At 41.8% G+C, this 18592-nt stretch overlaps 1 protein-coding gene across 1 annotated transcript in view; it reads left to right on the forward strand.

The window, feature by feature from the left end:
- Ccdc170 (coiled-coil domain containing 170) overlaps positions 1-18592 on the forward strand; it is a 79156-nt gene that overhangs the window by 38727 nt on the left and 21837 nt on the right. Inside the window, exon 6 of the mRNA XM_029482616.1 lies at positions 11427-11744. Within this exon, the coding sequence (XP_029338476.1) occupies positions 11427-11744 (318 nt within the window). The remainder of the gene's footprint in view (positions 1-11426; positions 11745-18592) is intronic.

Below are 18592 nucleotides of genomic sequence, written 5' to 3' on the forward strand. Positions count from 1 at the left end.
CCCTCCTCTTCCCTCTCTGTCGCTCTTTCTCTTTCCCTCTCTCTCCTCCCCTATGCACTTAGCATTTTGCACAGATGTTGGGATCCAAATGTAAATCCTCATGTTTATTCACAAGCAATCTGAGCAATCCTAGCCTTAAAAAAAACTAATGTAAAAATATTGATATTTCTGGAACTATTCAATGTACATGCATATATATACATACATATATAGATATATACAATAATATGGCTTCTATATATTACATATATGTTTATTTTTAATAAAATAACAATATACTATACACTGTTATCAATAAGGCAATTATGAAGACTGTATCAGTCACTTTCCTGTTGCTGTGATAGAACACCCTAACAAAAGGTACTTTTGCAGGGAAAGCATTTATTTTGGCTTACAGTTCCATGGGATACAGTCCATGGCGGCAGAGAGAACATGGCAGCAGGAGTATGAGGCCACCTGGTGGTCAGGAGGAAGACTGATTGTATTTCACACACAGGAAATAGGAAGCAGGAAGTAGGGCCAGCTCTAAAACCTCAAATCCCACCCCCAATGACATACTTCCTCCAGGAGGGCTTTATAGCCTCCCCAAACAGTTCCATCAACTGGGGGCCAGGTGTGGAAATAGATGAGCCTATTTCTCATTTCTCACGTAAACTGCAACAATTCTATATAACATTTCACTTGTCACCTGTCATAGAAAGCAACATCCTAGAAGATTGGATGGATCCAAGTGTGTGGACATGGTAATTCTGAGAGGTGTCAATATAAGGACATGACTCATAATTATAAACTTTTATTTAGATAATGAATATCCTGATCTTTTCCAACTAGCTAGCACTTGTTTGAATGTGAGACTAAACTCTATATATTTAACACTGTATAAACTTTTAATGTGTTTTAAATTGTGTGACGAAGAAACCTATTATTGGCGGCTGGTGAGATGGTTCAGCAGTTAAAAGCACCGACTGCTCTTCCAGAGGTCATGAGTTCAAATCCCAGCAACCACATGGTTGCTCACAATCACCCATAATGAGAAACAAATAAAAATCCTTTGGGCTGGGGCAAGCAGGGCCTGGAGGGACTGGAGCAAGAGGGAGAAGGGAAGGGGGCAGAGAAACCCATTATTGAATTGAATTAATAATAATAATAGCCTTTCAAAAGCTAAAGCAAGCTGGTGCAGCCAGTTAGGGAAAGTGCTGGAGCTCTACTCATAGGTGGGGACATTCTGATTAGGCAGTGACTGGGTGTTCCAGAGATGTTCCAGGACAGAGGAGGGCCAATGAATGGTCTTCTTCCTCATACCTTCCTTACCTACAGCCATGTCATGGTCTGACAGTGATCCATAGTAATGATAATTTCTAATTATTTCCAGTTCTCTACATGAACAGGGAACTTACCGTTAGCTTTCCTCCTCCCCTCCCCCTGCCCTCCCATGCCCCATAAAAGCAAAGACTGACACTATCATCAGCATCTTGTCATGGATAGCCCATGCTGCTGCAGCCGAACGCCACAGGCTTAGCTTGGGATCCAACAGAGTGAGAACCTGTGAGTCTAGCATGTGCAAGGCCCTAGGCTCAATTCTTAGTAGTGCCAAAATATGAGAAAATATAAATTAAAAAAAAAAACCCAGAGTGGGTGGCTTAAGCAAGAGTAAACGGGAAGTGTGAGGTCAGGTGCTGGCACGGCTGAGGTCCTTTTCCTGGCTTATAAATATGCCTCATGGCAGCGAGAGAGGAAAGAGGAGGGGAAGGGGATGGGACAAAGTGGAGGGAAGGAGAGAGAAAGAGAGAGAGAGAGAGAGAGAGAGAGAGAGAGAGAGAGAGAGAGAGAGAGAGAGAGCCAGCACGCAGTGGGAGGGAGGGAGAGGGATAGGTGGATAATGGATGGATAGATGATAGATAGGCAGATAGATAGCTTGGTTGATAGATACTGGTTGATTGTATTTGCTATGTGGCTCCAGGTTGACCTGAGATGCACAGCAGTCCTCCTGTGTCAGCTTTCCAAAGGCTGGGATTATAGGCACATGCCACTGTACTGCCTTGGTCTCTTTAGTATATATTTCTGTAGTTACCTGAGATATTTGTGAATTAACAATTATGAGGTCATTCCTTGTGGTGCTGGGAATTGAACCTGGGGCCTCTTGCATGTTAGGCAAGAGGTCTCCCATGAAGCTGTATTCTTCCCTTTGTTCCTTGGCATGTTAGCATTCACCAAATATTGCCTGGATTAACTACCCCCTCAGAAGAGGCAAAGTGACTATATGCTTAGACTCCTACCTATATCAGCTTCTCTCTCTCTCTCTCTCTCTCTCTCTCTCTCTCTCTCTCTCTCTTTCTCTCCTACTCTTTCTATTTCTCCCTTTCTCTCCATCCCTCTCTTGATTGCTACCTTGTTTTCCTTAAAGGATCCACAATCCAGAATAAATCTATGGATACATGGGTGATCAGCTGCTATAACTCTATTAAAATCAGTTTCTTTTTCATTCTTACACATCCATTTTCATTGTTTTGCTGTCTAACAATCCATTTCTTTTCTTGGTGTTCTAAATTCTTTGAGCTTTTTGCATCTGCAATGTCTTTGAGAGGGCCTATGACCTCCCTGCCCTGCAACACTGTAATATTTCCTTGATTTCAGGACAGAGGCACTATTCGAGACTCACTTGCAGCTTTTCAGGATGTCAGTTCAAATCACTCAATTCCCTAGAGAGTTTAGGTTCTACTTGTCAAGGGGTGGTGCTTGGGGACCACGCTTTAGCCTGGAGCTGTGCTCACTTCCTGTACCCTTACCATTATACCTGTGATGGTGCCAACTGCTCGGTGAGGTTGTGGGATTGATTCTAGCCCATCCAGTTATCATGTTGCAAGGCCAGGACCTGGACCCACATCACCACATGGCCGTGCCTCTTATCAGTCCTCTCCTTTGTATGACACTCACAGCATCATAGGAGGGTGTTGGCAAGGATTATTTATTAGTGGAAGAACAATTATAAACAGCTGTGCAATTTCCTTAGTGAGTATTAACTTTCAAAAAGTATCTTTGGACATTAGTAGGATATTACTGAGAAAGCATGTCGTAATATGACATGAAACAGGAAAAAAAAAAAACAAATTTCTTTTCTTATATAAGTGTCGTTGCTTGGGAGTGACTCTGGAAACTCATCCACTTTGGCTCCAGGTTCCTGCCAACATCAAAAAATTGTAAAATAAAAATTTGGGCAATAAAAACCTGAGGTCTTTAACAAAGTGCTCATTCATAGAACTATTTATTACTCTGATGATTTACTATCAAAAAAATACTGTCAAGTGCTTTTTCTGACATGTTGATGGCCTCAGAAAGAACCTTCAGACTGCTTGCCAAAGCTCTACTTTTGAGGTAGGAAACTTTATTTTTATTAAAGTCCAGAGGTATGAAAGGCAGAAGTAGTCCCACAGCTAAGGTGCCTATGTCTGCAAACTTTGGCTTTATTGCTTTGCTTAAATTTAAGGGCCACGTCAAGAATTCTATCTCAGAATTCAAGAGGCAGAGTCAGGAGGATCTTTGAATTAGAGTTCGGCCTGCTCAACACAGTGAAATCCAGACCAGCCAGGCTCCACTGTAAGACCCTCTCTCAGAGAAAAATCCAGGTGTTTTATTATATGTGGTAAATTTATTAGGAACTCTTTAGCAGTTGTTTTGCTTGGGTACTGGGAACTGAAGTGAAGATCTTCTCAGGGGTGCCCTGGGCACGGTCTGGCCACTCAGCCCCCGTGGCACTGGGCAGGGTGAAGTGAAGGTCTTAGGCCTGATAAGCACATGTACAGCCAGAGCACAAATATTACAGTGCTTTTTTTTTTTTTTTTTTTTAGTATTTTATTTATTGATTTTATATATATGGTGAGTACACTGTAGCTGTCTTTAGACACACCAGAAGAGGGCATCGGATCCTGTTACAGACAGTTGTGAGCCACCATGTGGTTGCTGGGAATTGAACTCAGGACCTCTGGAAGAGCAGTCAGTGCTCTTTTTTTTCCTTCTTTTTTAAGATTTATTTATTTTTATATTTAATTTTTTTAGCTTTTTTTAATTAGGTATTTTCCTCATTCACATTTCCAATGCTATTCCAAAAGTTCCCCATACCCTCCCTCCCACTCCCCTACCCACCCACTCCCACTTCTTAGCCCTGGCGTTCCCCTGTGCAGTCAGTGCTCTTAACCATCTCTCCAGCCCTGCAGTGTGTTTTAAAAATCTATCAAAGCTTGGCACCTTTTATCTTTGTTATCTTAAAAAAAAATCCAACTTTATTAAAAGTAGTCACTTTGCCCACATAAGCTACACATAGCTTTCCTAGAGTCTGGAAGTTAAAGTCAGAAATTAAATATACACGTTGGACTTTCAACCGCCTGTTTTCTTTAACACTGTTGATATTTTCTTGATTAGAATGAGTGCTAGGGCATGTGTCATACCCGATACACTTTATTATTCCAATTTACTGATTATTTTTTGGCAGTGCTGGATATTGACCCCAGGGGTTGTGTACACTAGGCAAGCGTTTTAAAGACTTATCTTTTAAAATTTCCCTTCTACCTGGTGTCTAGCCCTTTCTTGAGCTGTTCCTGCAGTTCTAATTGGAACAATTCCCTATCAAAGGAATATGAGACCAGTATTTCTACAGTTTATGCACTCATCCTGGTAGTGTCTTTCTTCATAAGTAAACTGAAATAGCTTTTCTTCCCCTCCCCTCCCCTCCCCTCCCCTCCCCTCCCCTCCCCTCCCCTCCCCTCCCCTCCCCTCCCCTCCCCTCCCCTCCCCTCCCCTCCCCTCCCCTCCCCTCCCCTCCCCTCCCCTCCCCTCCCCTCCCCTCCCCTCCCCTCTTCCCTCCTCTCCCCCCCTCTTTCTTTTCCTTTCTTGTTTCTTCAGAGTTCTGAAAATTGAACCCAAGGCCTCATTCATTCAAGGCACATGGCCCTCAGACATACTTTCTTAGAAAAAAAAAAAAATTCTTGGAGACCAGGTCTTGCTAAATTGCCCAGGCTAGACATGAATGCATTCAGTAGCCCAGGCACATCTTGACCCTTCTCAGCTCCCTGAGTAGCTAGTATTTCAGGCCTGTGCCCCTGGTCCCCCTCCTTTTACTTCTTAGAGTTTTAATATGTTATCTATATTAAGATATTGGCATTGTCAAGGTTTACATTCTGCTTTTTTTCCGATGTTTTTCCTTTCTTTCTTTCTTTCTTTCTTTCTTTCTTTCTTTCTTTCTTTCTTTCTTTCTTTCTTTCTTTCTTTCTTTCTTTCTTTCTGGCATTTTCTTCATTTACATTTCAAATGCTATCCCAAAAGTCCCCCATACCCTCCCTCCCACTCCCCTACCCACCCACTCCCACTTCCTGGTCCTGGTGTTCCCCTGTACTGGGGCATATAAAGTTTGCAAGACCAACGGGCCTTTCTTCCCACTGATGGCCGACTAGGCCATCTTCTGCTACATATGCAGCTAGAGACACGAGCTCTGGGGGTACTGGTTAGTTCATATTGTTGTTCCATCTATAGGGTACATTCTGCTTTTTTAAAATTAAATTTTATTAGATGGTTTATCTTTAGGGTCATTCTAAAAATTTACAATCAGAATAGCATTTAAAGATTACACATTGCATTTTTTATTGTTTATTATAAGTCTAATCTTAGCCGTGATAGAATCCATCACAGTCCGCTGTAAAGGTCCAGTGGGAACTGTCCGTGGCCCTCCCGGCACAGAACAACCAGCTCAGGGCAGTGTTTACAGCTCCATAGTGCAGCCCAGGAACACAGTGGCTTCTGGGGCAGAGGAAGCCACGGTCATCCAGCACTGAGTTTGCTAATAATGCGACTCTTTCAAACGTCAGCTACATCTGTCCTTTTTAACATACACAATGGCACTGGGACAGCTCTGTCACGGGGAAAAGGTCAGCTTGTCTGAAGCAAAATGTTGCCCTGCAGTTTCCCCATCATTGAGCATCTGTTAGAGTAGAACAAAGCAACTCCTCCTCGTCTACACGGCAGCCCTTGGAGCATGGAGGCTCTGGCAGGGGGAAGGCTCCAGTTAAAGAAAATCTCCCTAAAACACAACCCCAAAACGTCTACCATTCTTTCTATGCACGCACCCTAGGATGCTGTCTACCGGGCTGTGGGTGTAGGGTCATGACTTTTTATTGACTTTGAGCTAACTCCTGACCTCTATAAATAGAAAATGCCTCTATAAATAGAAAAAATATAAATTAGTAGAAAAATTAGCTAGCAGTGCGGAAAGCACAAACCCAAATTTGAAGTGTTGAAAACCACAGTCATGAAATGAAAACTCCCTGTAAAGAGAACAGGTGTGGGAAAAAGAATTCTCCAAGCTGTATCCATCCTACTTGGAATGTTTGTGCAAGGAGGTTAAATAAAGAAAACCTTGCCTATAGCCACAGGCTGGTTTTACAATACCATCTACACAACAGTTAAATTATACACCTTGATATTAAAAAATAAAACAATAAAAAAACAACCTCGCTACAAGTACCTTGACAAGGGGCAGTGTATGTGTCCACATTGAAGTGTGATCACAATCAAACACAAACTTCATGTTTGCTTGCTGAGGTTGCCTTGGCTGTCCTGATGATGCTTACAGGAGAAGTGTGCTCAGATCCTAAGCCATTTGCAGAAGCTGTTTGTGGTGGCCTGCTCTTCTGTATTTAATATCTTCTATTATCCTATTGATAACCCTGAGTTATCACTTACTACATTTCATCTGGGCTGCTCTTAGCTCCATTGGCCAGCTCTCAGGGGCCTTTTTTTTTTTTTTTTTTTTGAGACAGGGTTTCTCTGTGTAGTCCCGACTGTCCTGGAACTCACTCTGTAGACAAGGCTAGCCTTGAACTCAGAAATCTGCCTGCCTCTGCCTCCCAAGTGCTGGGATTAAAGGCGTGCACCACCACTGCCCGGCTCAGGGCCACATTTTTATGGCTCACCTAACCCATGGCAGCAGCTTCTTCTCCTCCTTCCCTGTGGTCCTTCTCCAACCTCAAGCCCACAAAACCTAAACCCCACCTATGTTTTTTCTGCCCAGCTATTGGCTGTTGGCATTTTTATTTACCAATCAGAAATGACTTGGGGCCAAGGTGGATATGTAGACTCTCTCATTTCTGGTCCACCAGGTCTTGAGAGCATCTCTATAATTTAGCTTATAGTTGTATTTTTTAATTTGTGATTTTCTTTTTTGGGGGACTAGAATTGTGGTTTTAAAAGATATTTGCATGTTACATTTTGTTAGGTATTATATCAAAAACGTATACTCAAATTGTCCTTATTCACACGAGTGTGCCTGCCTGGTGCAGGGCATTGCAGGGTTTATTTATTAATCTTAACTGCAGTAGGTGGAATTAAAAGCTGACTTTTTAAATTTATAAAGTGAGTTTAGAATTGGAATAAGCTTCAGCCAGAAGTTTTGACCTTGACAGGAACTAATTGTTGCATTTTTAAGAGGTAATTTGATCTTGGGCATATATGAATCCATATTGTAGTTAGCAAGTTCATGATAGGAATTATGATTCATGATAGGAATCAACTATTTGTGCATGTCATGTGTGACTGTATGTGTGTGTGTATGTGTGTGTGGTTGATGAAGAATCTTTTCCTCTACTGCTCATTACCTTAATTTCCTTCCTTCCTTCCTTCCTTCCTTCCTTCCTTCCTTCCTTCCTTCCTTCCTTCCTTCCTTCCTTCCTTCCTTCCTTCCTTCCTTCCTTCCTTCCCTCCTTCCCTGCAGCTCACTGGTTAGGCCAGATTGGTGGCCCCACTAGCTCTAGGGATCTGTCTTTCTCTCCTGCCCCCCACCCAGAAGATCTCTTGGCTTTTAAAATCTGGGGTCTTTGGATTTAAACTTAGGTTGTTATGCATTTGAAACAGGCACTTTATCTAAAACTACACAAACCAATGAGGATTTTGTTGTTGTTGTTGTTTTTGGTTTTGTTTTTTGGCTTCAGATTGCTTTTGGCCTTTCATTGATCACTTTATTGATCACTTTCTGTTATTTAGACCATTTTTGTTAAATGTAATAGTGAAGTCATTATTATTCATTTGTTGATTTAGTAGGGCTGTACCTAAAGATTTGTTTATTGTTTTATTATTATTAATTACTATTACTATTATTTTGATATTTTTGAGACAGGGTCTATGTGTGTATAGAACTGCTCTAGAACTTACTACGGCAGGCCAGGCTGGCCTTGAACTCACAGAGATCCACCTGTCTCTGCCTCTCAAATGCTGGAATTAAAAGCATCTAGTATCACACCCAGCAAGATCTGCTCTTTATTACAAAATATTTTCAGCATTATCGTCTGCATAGGGCTGCCCTTATTTGCAGATGTGTCCTCAGTGAAGGTCACCTCTGAGTTTTCTGAGAAAGAAGCTGTTTGTTTCCCCTCCTGTGTCAGTGTGGTCTGATAGCAGTCACCGGGTCCCGGCTTTCCATGCTCCTGTCACTGTATGTCTCATGCTTCAGTGTATCCTTGGGGTAGCCATGCAACAAGACTCCGTTCCGGTGGCTTGCTCCAGGGCTGTACAGGTAATTGTGTGTGCAGTCCTGAGGACATCTACTTCCAGGACAACAATGCCTCTGAGTCCCAGAATAATTAACCAGGGCGCTGGGGAGTGGCTGTCCCCAAGCTCTGCTGCTGGCTCTGGATCCTATATTTCATAGAGAAACAGCTCATAATTTGCCAGGCTGGATATTTTCAGGAAAAAAAAATCCAGCCAAACTATGTAATTAGACATTATCATGGGTGCTTCTATTTAAAAAGAGGTAGTGCGTTGTTGTAGACCCATGGTCCTCACCCTTCCTAACACTGCAATCCTTTAATACAATTCCTCATGTTGTAGTGACCCCCAACCATAACATCATTTTCTTTATTACTTTGTAACTGTAATCTTGCTACTTTTATGTATCATAATGGAACTATCTGACATGTGACCCCTGTGAAAGCGTCATTCAACCGGAGAAGGAGTCACAACTCACACATTGTGAACCGCTGTTCTAGGGGATTAGGTTAAGTTGGTAGTCTGATAGTAGGGTAGAAACCTTCTTTAAAGCTGAAATATTTTAATTATGTTTGCTGTTCTTTTGGTATTGGGTGACATTTGGCTAATTTACTTAAAATTGTGAGCATGTCCACCATATGCTAGCATCTGATAGACTTAAATTATTTTTTATTTGTTTATTATTTTTATTTGTTATTTATTTTTGTGTGTGTTGCTAGCATGTTACATGTATGTTTGGAGGTTGAAGGATAACTTATGGGGGAGTTGGTCCTCTCCTTTTGCCATATGGGCCTTGGGGATCGAACCCAGGTCTTTGGGCTTGGTGGCATCACCTTTAACCACTGAGTCATCTGGCTTTGATAGATTCTTTTTTTTAAATTTATCATAAAGGCCTTTTGTGTAAAGCTGCTTTCAAATATCAATAATGACAATGAGAGACTCCTGCTTTTGCACAAGGGGCTTCTTTCCGCATACAGGCTAATATGTAACAATTTATACGACCTAGGACCTCTGAACTCATTAGGGTTAACATATACAGGCTAATATGTAATGTTTTCTATGGCCTAGGAACTCTGAACTCATTAGCATTAACATATACATACCCCTGTGTCACTAAATGTAGGGCATTGATTTTCTAAGTAAAAACATGAGCCGAGTTGCTTATCACCAACACTGATCCTGGTTACTAAAACTGAGCAAGCAGGCAGATACCACACTCCTATCTGAGGAGAAATCTGTAAATGCTAAAGATATGGTGTCTCCGATAAAGGACTCTTGGCTGTACCTTACGGCCTGTGATTTAATTAGCAGCAGCAGTGAGTTCTATTGAAAAAGAGAAAACCAAAACTCTAAAAAGAGAAGCATTTTACAAAATAATCTCTGTGATGAGCTATTATCCTGCAAGGGGCAGCCTTTCCTGACTGCTTGCCTTTGGGTGGCTTTTCTTTGATGACTGAGTCAACTGATGACTGATACGTCCTTGTTTCTTTATTTTTATTTATTTGTTTTAGAATTGCCATAAGAGAGGGAGGATGTTGTATTTTCTCTATGAAGTAGGACATCGTAGCGTTTCAGTTCACCTCTTTCCCTGCCTTCTTACTGTTGGTGGAGGTAAATCCCTTTAAAGAGCATTTCTAATATAAACAAATAGTATTTTAACTAACAGCCAGAAATATTACTGGCCCTCTTGGGTGAGTCTCTGCTCAAGGATATTGTCTCTTTTTAGTGCCCATTGCCCCTAACATTCTATTTTAAATAAAAATCGTTAACTAAGCAGCACGACTTTATCATGAGCCAGGGTAACTAGCTGATTGATCTTATCTGTGAGTTTTGGCACTTGACTGGCTGTGCCCTTGTCTATCCTTCAACTGACTTCCTCACCACACAGAGCCTTCAGCCTCCCGTCTTCTGGCTCTGTCAGGTTTCATTGTCTCTTTCTGAGAGGAACGTTAGTCAGTGAACTGGAGCAGCTCTCCTCTGTGGAGGGGCACTTCACATAGCCAGCCTACTTTTGTCTGTCTGTCTGTCTGTCTGTCTGTCTGTCTGAAACAGGGTTTCTCTGTGTAGCCCTGCCTGTCCTGGAATTCACTCAGTAGACCAGGCTGGCTGTGGACTCAGAGATCCATCTGATTGTTTCCTGAGTGCTGGGACTAAAGGTATGTACCATCAGTGTCCTGGTGTGTGTGTGTGTGTGTGTGTGTGTGTGTGTGTATGTGTGTGTGTATGTGTGTGTTTCCAGTCTAGTTTTTAAAAATGGGGTTAAAATAGCAACTCTATTCAAATCACCTTTTTCTTTTTGAGACACTGTCCTATGCAGTCCAGGCTAGGCTCACACTTGCTGTGTAGCAGAAGATGGCTTTGAGCTTCCAATTTCCTGCAGTCACTTCCTGAGTTTGCAGTTGAGCACTATGGTACCTGCTTTTCTATGGTGTTGGGGGTAAAACCCAGGGCTCTGTGCATGCTGGCCAAGCAGGTTTTTGGTTAAATACAAGGATCTATCTATCTATCTATCTATCTATTTATTTTATTTATTTTCATGTGTGTGAGTGTTTAGCTTACATGTATGAATGTAAACTTCACGCATGCCTGGTGCCTGCAGAGGTCAGAAGCCGGTGTCAGATCAGATACCCTGGAACTGGAGTTTCATATGGTAAGGTGCTGGGACTCAAACTTGGGTCCTCTAGACGGGCAGCTAGTTCTCTTAACTACCGGGCTGTCTCTCCAGCCCAAACAACTTTCTTTAATAACTTTATGCATCAATGGAGGAATCTTAGAGCTAAAAAATGTAATGCAAATCTAACCCCCTCCTCTTCCTTCGAGTGACTGGTAAGCGAGCCAAGGGAATACTTTTCCGAATGTAGTATACATACCCGTTACTGTTTTCGTTCGGTAACTTTCAGGACTTGCTCAGTGCTGTGGAGGGGAGAACAGCTCTAGAAAGGGAAGTGAAGCTCTACCAAGAACGGCTGCTTGCGTCTCAGCGAGCCTGGGATGCCTCGAAGCAGGAGCTGACCCAGCTGAGGAAACTCTGCCAGGAGCTGGATGTGAGCTTGAAGGCCAGCAGGGAGGCCGCCACAGCCTCGCAGAGCCGGAACTCCCGCTTCAGGGAGAAACTCGCAGCTCTTCTTTGCAGCAGATTCGACACAGCTGAATCCACAGAGGATGCCATATTGGAGAGGATTCGAGAGTTAGGCATCGAGGAAGAGAGCCAGAGAAGGGTGAGTAGGCCATGGCCTTTTGCAAACGTTCTCAGCCGTCGCTCAGCATATTCAGCAGCCATTTCTTGGAATTAGTTAACATATAATGGGGCATGTTTGTTCTACTTCCAGCTGTACATAGAAAGGTGGGAGTCATTCTTGGAGTTGGCCATCATTCATGGACTTGGAGATGTCCAAGCAGAATTCCATCTCTCCAAAGCATTTACGCATGGTGGCGTGAACTCCCCCAGGACTCTGAAACTTTCAATGACTTTCTTTCGCATTTTCTTTGTCTCTACTCCCTCCTCTATGTCCACGTGTCTGCGTGTTGTATGTGTGTATCTGCATGTGTCTGGGAGCATGTAGGGGCGTGGCCTGTGCTGACTGGTGGTAACTACCCAACCCCAGAGCTTGGCGATGTGGTCAGCCGCACTAGTCAGCTTGCTCTGGAGAGTCTCTGTCTCTGCCTTTCGAGGTTAAAATTAGAGGCAAGCCACCAGGCCCATAGGTATTGCTGCTTAGTGTTGCTTCTGGAGTCCCACACTGAGTACTATAAGCATGGGGTCATTTCCCTAGTGTCAATGAATTCTTTTGTCTTTTTTGCAATGTTGATGATAGGACCCAGATTTTCACACTTGGACAGAAGCTCTATCACTGAGCTACCCTTTTGAGTTTTAAAAGATTTTACTTTCTCATCTTATCAGCAAGTAGTGCAAAGTTCATAGTCCCGGTTCAAAACTGCAACATTCTTCAGGTTCATTGTGTCTTTTCTTTTGGGGGTGAGTGAATGATGTTTTTGAGGTAGACTTTCATTATGTAGCCCAGGCTGGCTTCTGACTCACAGTAATCCCCCTGCTTTATAAGGCCTCATGAGAGCTAGAATTGCAGGCCTGTTCTACCACATACCCCACTATGCATTTGAATCTAGGGTATTCATGGGCTTATAAAATAAATATACAAAAAAGCCTCATATATGAACCACACACATTTCTCTATAAGGAGTTTAGACTGTACTCTACTGCCAAAATGGAAATGACTGTGCTAACACGGAACCCGTGAGCCACTCCAGATGGGATGAATGGAGGCTATAAATTGCCTAAGTTATTTATGATGCGGGTTTGCTGTCCTGAAATATCAGGCCGGGCCAAGTCTTGCTAGCAAATGTTATCAATATTTGCCTCACGAGGTTATTGCTTGTTAGAGGCATTCAGTGGAAGAGTTGTTGTCGGCCAATCAAAACAACAAATGTTAACTGTTGCTGCCATGTCTTTTTCCCTCCATCCTCTGCACACTGTGCTGAGGCCCAGGAGAACCAGTGAGCAGATCTACTTAATAAATAATAACACAGACCATTTGGCTATAAAGCAGATCCATAATTCATACTGTTAACAACTGTCGTTGTCCAGAACGCTCTACTTAGTGGAGTTGACATCAGCCCAGACTGTTATGGGATGGTCGATGCCAGATTATGATGTGTATCCTAGGTAGTGAGTTTTGAAAGTAAATGGCATCATGTGTTGTCTTAGGATTTCATTGCTGTGGAGAGACACCATGACCAAGGCAACTCTTATAACGGACAACAGTTTAATTGGAGCTAGCTTACATTTTCAGAGGTGTACACCATTATCAACACTGTGGGAAGCATGGCAGCATCCCAGCAGAAACGGTGCTGGAGAAGCCATGAGTTCTACATCTTGATTGGAAGGCAACCAGAAGGAGGCTCTCTTTCATACTGAGCAGAGCCTGAGCATAGGAAGAGACCTCAAAGCCCATACCCACAGTGACATACTTTGTTTAACATGGCCACACCCACTCCAACAAGGCCACACCTCCTAATGGTACTATTCCCTATGTACCAAACATTCAAACACATCAATCTATGGGAACCATATCTATTCTAATCACCACACAGGTGCCTGTAGAATCGCACTATGGATAGTTCTTATGATGTTAGACTCATTCAAAGGAGCTAAGTCATCTTAGATGCCGCTTACGCACAGGTCAGTTCTGTGTCTTTTGTATTCTCCTCCTCTCTTCTCCTTCTGTCCCTTGTAACTGTAGTTTTTCTTGTCTAGTGCTTTATATTTGACTTTTCTTCTCCTTTTAAGGAATCTGCGTATAGCTGAGATCATGCAATATTTTTCTTTCTTTGTCTGATTTCTTTCACTTAATACAGTGTCCCCTAGGTTCATCCATGTTGTAGTAAAAATAGTAATAGGGAGATGGTATAGTCTCTAATCTGTTCTAAGATATTTACTAAGTATATATCTTAGAGCATCTTTATATACCTTAAATTTGCACAATAATTTCTAATTTTTTTTATGAGTAAGTGAATGTGGAGGGTGTGTGAGCATGTGTGTGTGTGAGAGAGAGCATGTGTGTATATGTATGTGTGTATGTGTATGTGTGAGCATGTGTGTGTGTGTATATACAAGCATGTGTGAACATGTATGTGTGTGAGCATGTGTGTGTGTGTATGTGTGTGTGAGCATGTGTGCGTGTTTAATAAGCGAAGACACTGTGACTCTTGGGTCAGCATTGTCCCTCGGGTACCATCCAGTTATTTTTCTTTTTTGAAACAAGATCTCTCACTGCCCTGAAAATTACTAGTAGGCTAGGCTGCCTAGTCATTGAGCCTCAGGGGTCTGCCTCTCTCTACTTCACCTCGTCCTGCTTCTATTGTGTGGGTTCTGATGGCTGAATCTAGGTCCTGGTCCTTGCAATGCAAATGATTTACTGACTGAGCCCTCTCATCAGCCCCTCAATGTCTTTTTTCTTTTTTAAAGTTAGTTTAGGAATGCATTTGTAAGTAAAGAAGAAAATGCATGCATGCTCTGCAAGCAGTCTGTGGCCTCTTTACCCAATGCACTTTGTTTTGTTTTGTTGTTGGGCTGCAGCCTGTAATGCATGTGCACCACTGAGGGTCGGTCCATTTGTTCCTGTGGCTCAGTTTACTCAATGGATTCAAGAAATCACTTACAGAACTGGGAAGAGCTTCAGGAAGTTGTCCTGAGTGGTGATATGGGTGTTTTAATAGTTAATATCACCCCCCCCCCATTTTATTGCTTTTCATTCTATGTATCTCGGCTTCTCCCTTGCTCTTTTAATCCCAGCTTGAGAACCATGGCATACAGTTGCCAGCATAATGCTTATGTTTACTTTCTAAAGCAAAGTAGTGAAATAGGGCTAGTCATGCCTCCCTCTCTCCCTCCCTCTCTCCCTTGCTCCACCCCCCCTCTCTCTGTGCCTCTCTCCCTCCCCATACAAATAAGAATGATTCTGTCTTTTTAGTATCTTTCTCTGTCTCCCCTACCCTGTAATTTTTCTCGGAAGCCACACTTCCCATTTAAAAAACCCCAAATCAGGCATATAGCTGGTGTCCTGTGTGATTTCTCTTCAAGTAAAATCAGGAGAAAATGGATTCTGCACATCATCTTAGAAATGTTTTTTGAACAGTGGGCTCCTTACAAATTGATAAATCTGTGTGGAGGAGGCCACTTGTCCCTGCCAGTGCCCTGGACACAGGCAGCCAGCTGTTGGGTCATACTGTGTGACGGCCCGGCAGGCTTGTCCTGACTCCGAGTCCATCTCCTGTGTGTTCTTACACTCAGGATGTTGCTTTTCTTGTTTCCTCCTTCCTTGGCTTTCCATCCTCTCTCTCCTAGATTTCCAGTTCTTAGTAGACTAGAGGACACCGTCCCTCACTTCTTCAGTAGTAAGTCATCTCTACTTCTTCCTTGAATTTCTGCTTCTGGCAAAATTTAATTTTCTCTTAAAAAAAAAAAACCTCTTATCATATCTTAGACCAGGGATGCTTAACCAGGGTGCTGTTTATATTTAGACTGCATAGTCTTGTTATTTATTTATTTTGAAGAGAAGAGAAGATCTTGCTGAGTAGCCAGACTGTTCTGAACTCATGATTTTCTTGCCTTGGCCTCCTTGGGTTCTGGGTGTGCACCATCATACCTTGCTCTGTATGGGATAATGTGTGTGTGTGTGTGCATGCATGATATATATATATATATATATATATATATATATATATATACACACATATGTGTGTGTGTGTGTTTGTGTGTGTGTGTGGCAGGTGGTGGCAGTATCCTATGTGTTCTAGGGCATTAGTAGCATCTCTAATCTTTTTCTCTTAGATTCCAGTGGGACCGTCAGCATCAATTTGAGACAACCCCTGTATCTTTAGACATAGCCAAATGCTTCCCTGTCAGGAGCACAGTCATTCCTGATTGAAACCCTCTGCTTCAGAGGAAGGTCCTATTGCTGGATTCAAAAAAGATTTTTTAGATGTTATTATGTTTATATGTTAGAAAAACATGTAACAGAAGTTTAAGAACACCTATTTATTAGTAGTCTGCAAAGTGGCCTGAGTTCAAATTTCAAGGCTCTTTGGGGGCATTCTCGGGTCTACACAGGTGGTGTGCAGGGAGGATTCTCTTGGCTTTATTTAACTCAAATGCTTTTGTCTCTGATGTGGCTTCTATAGAAAGATTTCTAACTGACCAAAGACTATAGGTAAAAAGTTTGGGAAGCACAGGAAAATTTTTTCTTTTATTATTTTGAGATAGGAATCTCATTTAGCTCAGGCTGGCCTTGGAACTTGTTTTGTAGTCAAGTATATCCTGATTTTTATGCCTCCACGTCCCAAGTGCTGGCATTGTAAGATAGGTCACCACATCTGGTCAGCAGAGGGAAATTTCCGAAGGTTAAAAACAAAACCTCTTTAAGGAAAGAACATATGATGGGTTGAACCCATACTTTGGAGCAGAAATACTGGTGCAGACACAGACATACTGTACTGAAGTGGGACATGGACTGCACATGCATGGTGCTGGTTCTAGGAACTGACAATGCCCATTGAGGCTTTTCAGCATCTTTTGATCTGTGATGATATTACATTTTTCCCTGGGGAAAAACAGTTTCTTAAATATGGCTGTGAGTAATTTCCCGCCAGACACTGATGTGAAAACTCACTGAAGTACAGAATGAATTGTATTATAAGCTTGGTATTCTGAAAGCCATAAAAGCATAGAAGGAGATTTTAGTTTGTTCAGTCTAGCTTCCTCCAGGTGTCACTTGGGTCCTCTCTAGGACAAGTAGATGACAGGCCTCTGGCCTTCTCCATTGACCTGGGCCCCCTACCTGTTTGCTGCCTGGTATTTAGACAGCTTTAATCACCAGAAGAAACATTCTCTTTTCTTATATAGGGATGCTTGGGCTGGGGCTGGGATATTGAGGTGCATTCTATTGTAGATCAGGCTAGCCTAGAACTCCCGACAGTCTTGCTTCTCTCTTTCAATGCTGAGAACGTTCTGTTTTGTTTTTAATGGTGCATTGTTATAGATATTGAAGACAAGCTCATACAGGGTAGACACGAGCTGAACAACTGGCTTATGTGCCCAGCTCTGTGATAGATTCGTTTGAAAGTTTTTCAATAATGTAGTTATTTTATTATTTTAATGTATTAGTACTTTGCCTTTATATATGTGTATGTATGTACCTTGGCGGTCAGGAAAGGTCACCGGATCCTGGGATTGGGGTTACAGACGGAGTGAGCTACCATGTTGGCTCTGGGAATTGAACTGAGCCATGCCGCTGGCCCCTCATGATGGAGTCTTAATGCAACCATTGAAATGCTAATCATTTTGAAGGATATAAAATGATTTTTAAACTGCTAATAGGTAAAAAAAAAAAAGAAAGTTGTATACATGACATAATCTTGACTATATCCTAACAATATAAAACTGACACATTATTTTAAACAAGTTAATAATTATGGTCTTTGTTTGGAGGATCACAGATTTTTTTTTCTTTTTTTTTGCCGATTTTTATTTTTGGCCCTTAATGACTATTTCACAATACATATTTATTGAATTGTATTATATTACAAAGGGATGAATGAAAACTCAAGTAAATGTGGACTTTCTTTTCTAATTTATGTTTATTGGGCCTTCATTGAAGATCTGATAGTGAGCCAGATCAAATCTTACCTATAATAGTATTTCAAAAAAATTGACAGCAGCTTTAGTGTCTTGCGCTAGCATCTCTCTAGAATGAGTAGGGATGCAGGGAAGAGCCTGTTTTCTGTTCTTAGTTTAGACTGTAACAAAGCTAAATCAGCCAAGGCGATTAGCATTGTAGTGCTCTGTAAACATCCATCACACTTTTCCCTTCTGCTTCCAAAAGCAAGAGAAACAGATCTATTCACCAGTCGTTTATCTCACTTTTATAGTGTGCAACATTTCCTAAAAACCAAATTCACAAAAATCAATGTGGGTGGTCTGAAAGTGCATTTTAAGTGGATGATTAGACTTTTGCTCTTCGTTTCCGGGAACAGGACCATCAAGACAAAAGACAGGGATTCCTGCAAAGGATGCAAATGCTGGGGGAATGTTTGATGTCACCATATTAAAAAGAATTTGACCTTTCAGACTTTCCAGATACTAAAATGATAATGTTATTATATAATTATACCACTGAAGTCTATGCTATGAATAGCCAATATTCATTTGAAGTATAAATAGAAGTCCCTCCAGCTGTCTTTCATGATAAATAAACACAATCTTTAATCAACTAGATGTGGTGGAAGAGTCTCTCTAGGGAAATGATATTTTTGTGGTTCTTGAAATTACTTTGTCTGAACCTCTTCCCCTTCCAGCTTAGCTTCGAAACCTCTAAGTTTATAACTGTTATGGAGGTAAGTAAATAATATCTGTAAATATTTACCAACTTAGGTTGTTTAAGGAATTATGGAAAAATGAAGAACATCCACCACTATCAGTCTGGTGCCTGTCTTAGGTTTTACTGCTGTGAACATGACCATGACCAAGGCAACTCTTTTTTTTTTTTTTTTT

Source organism: Mus caroli, chromosome 10, assembly GCF_900094665.2.
Source record: "Mus caroli chromosome 10, CAROLI_EIJ_v1.1, whole genome shotgun sequence".
In the NCBI taxonomy this organism is placed as follows: domain Eukaryota; kingdom Metazoa; phylum Chordata; class Mammalia; order Rodentia; family Muridae; genus Mus; species Mus caroli.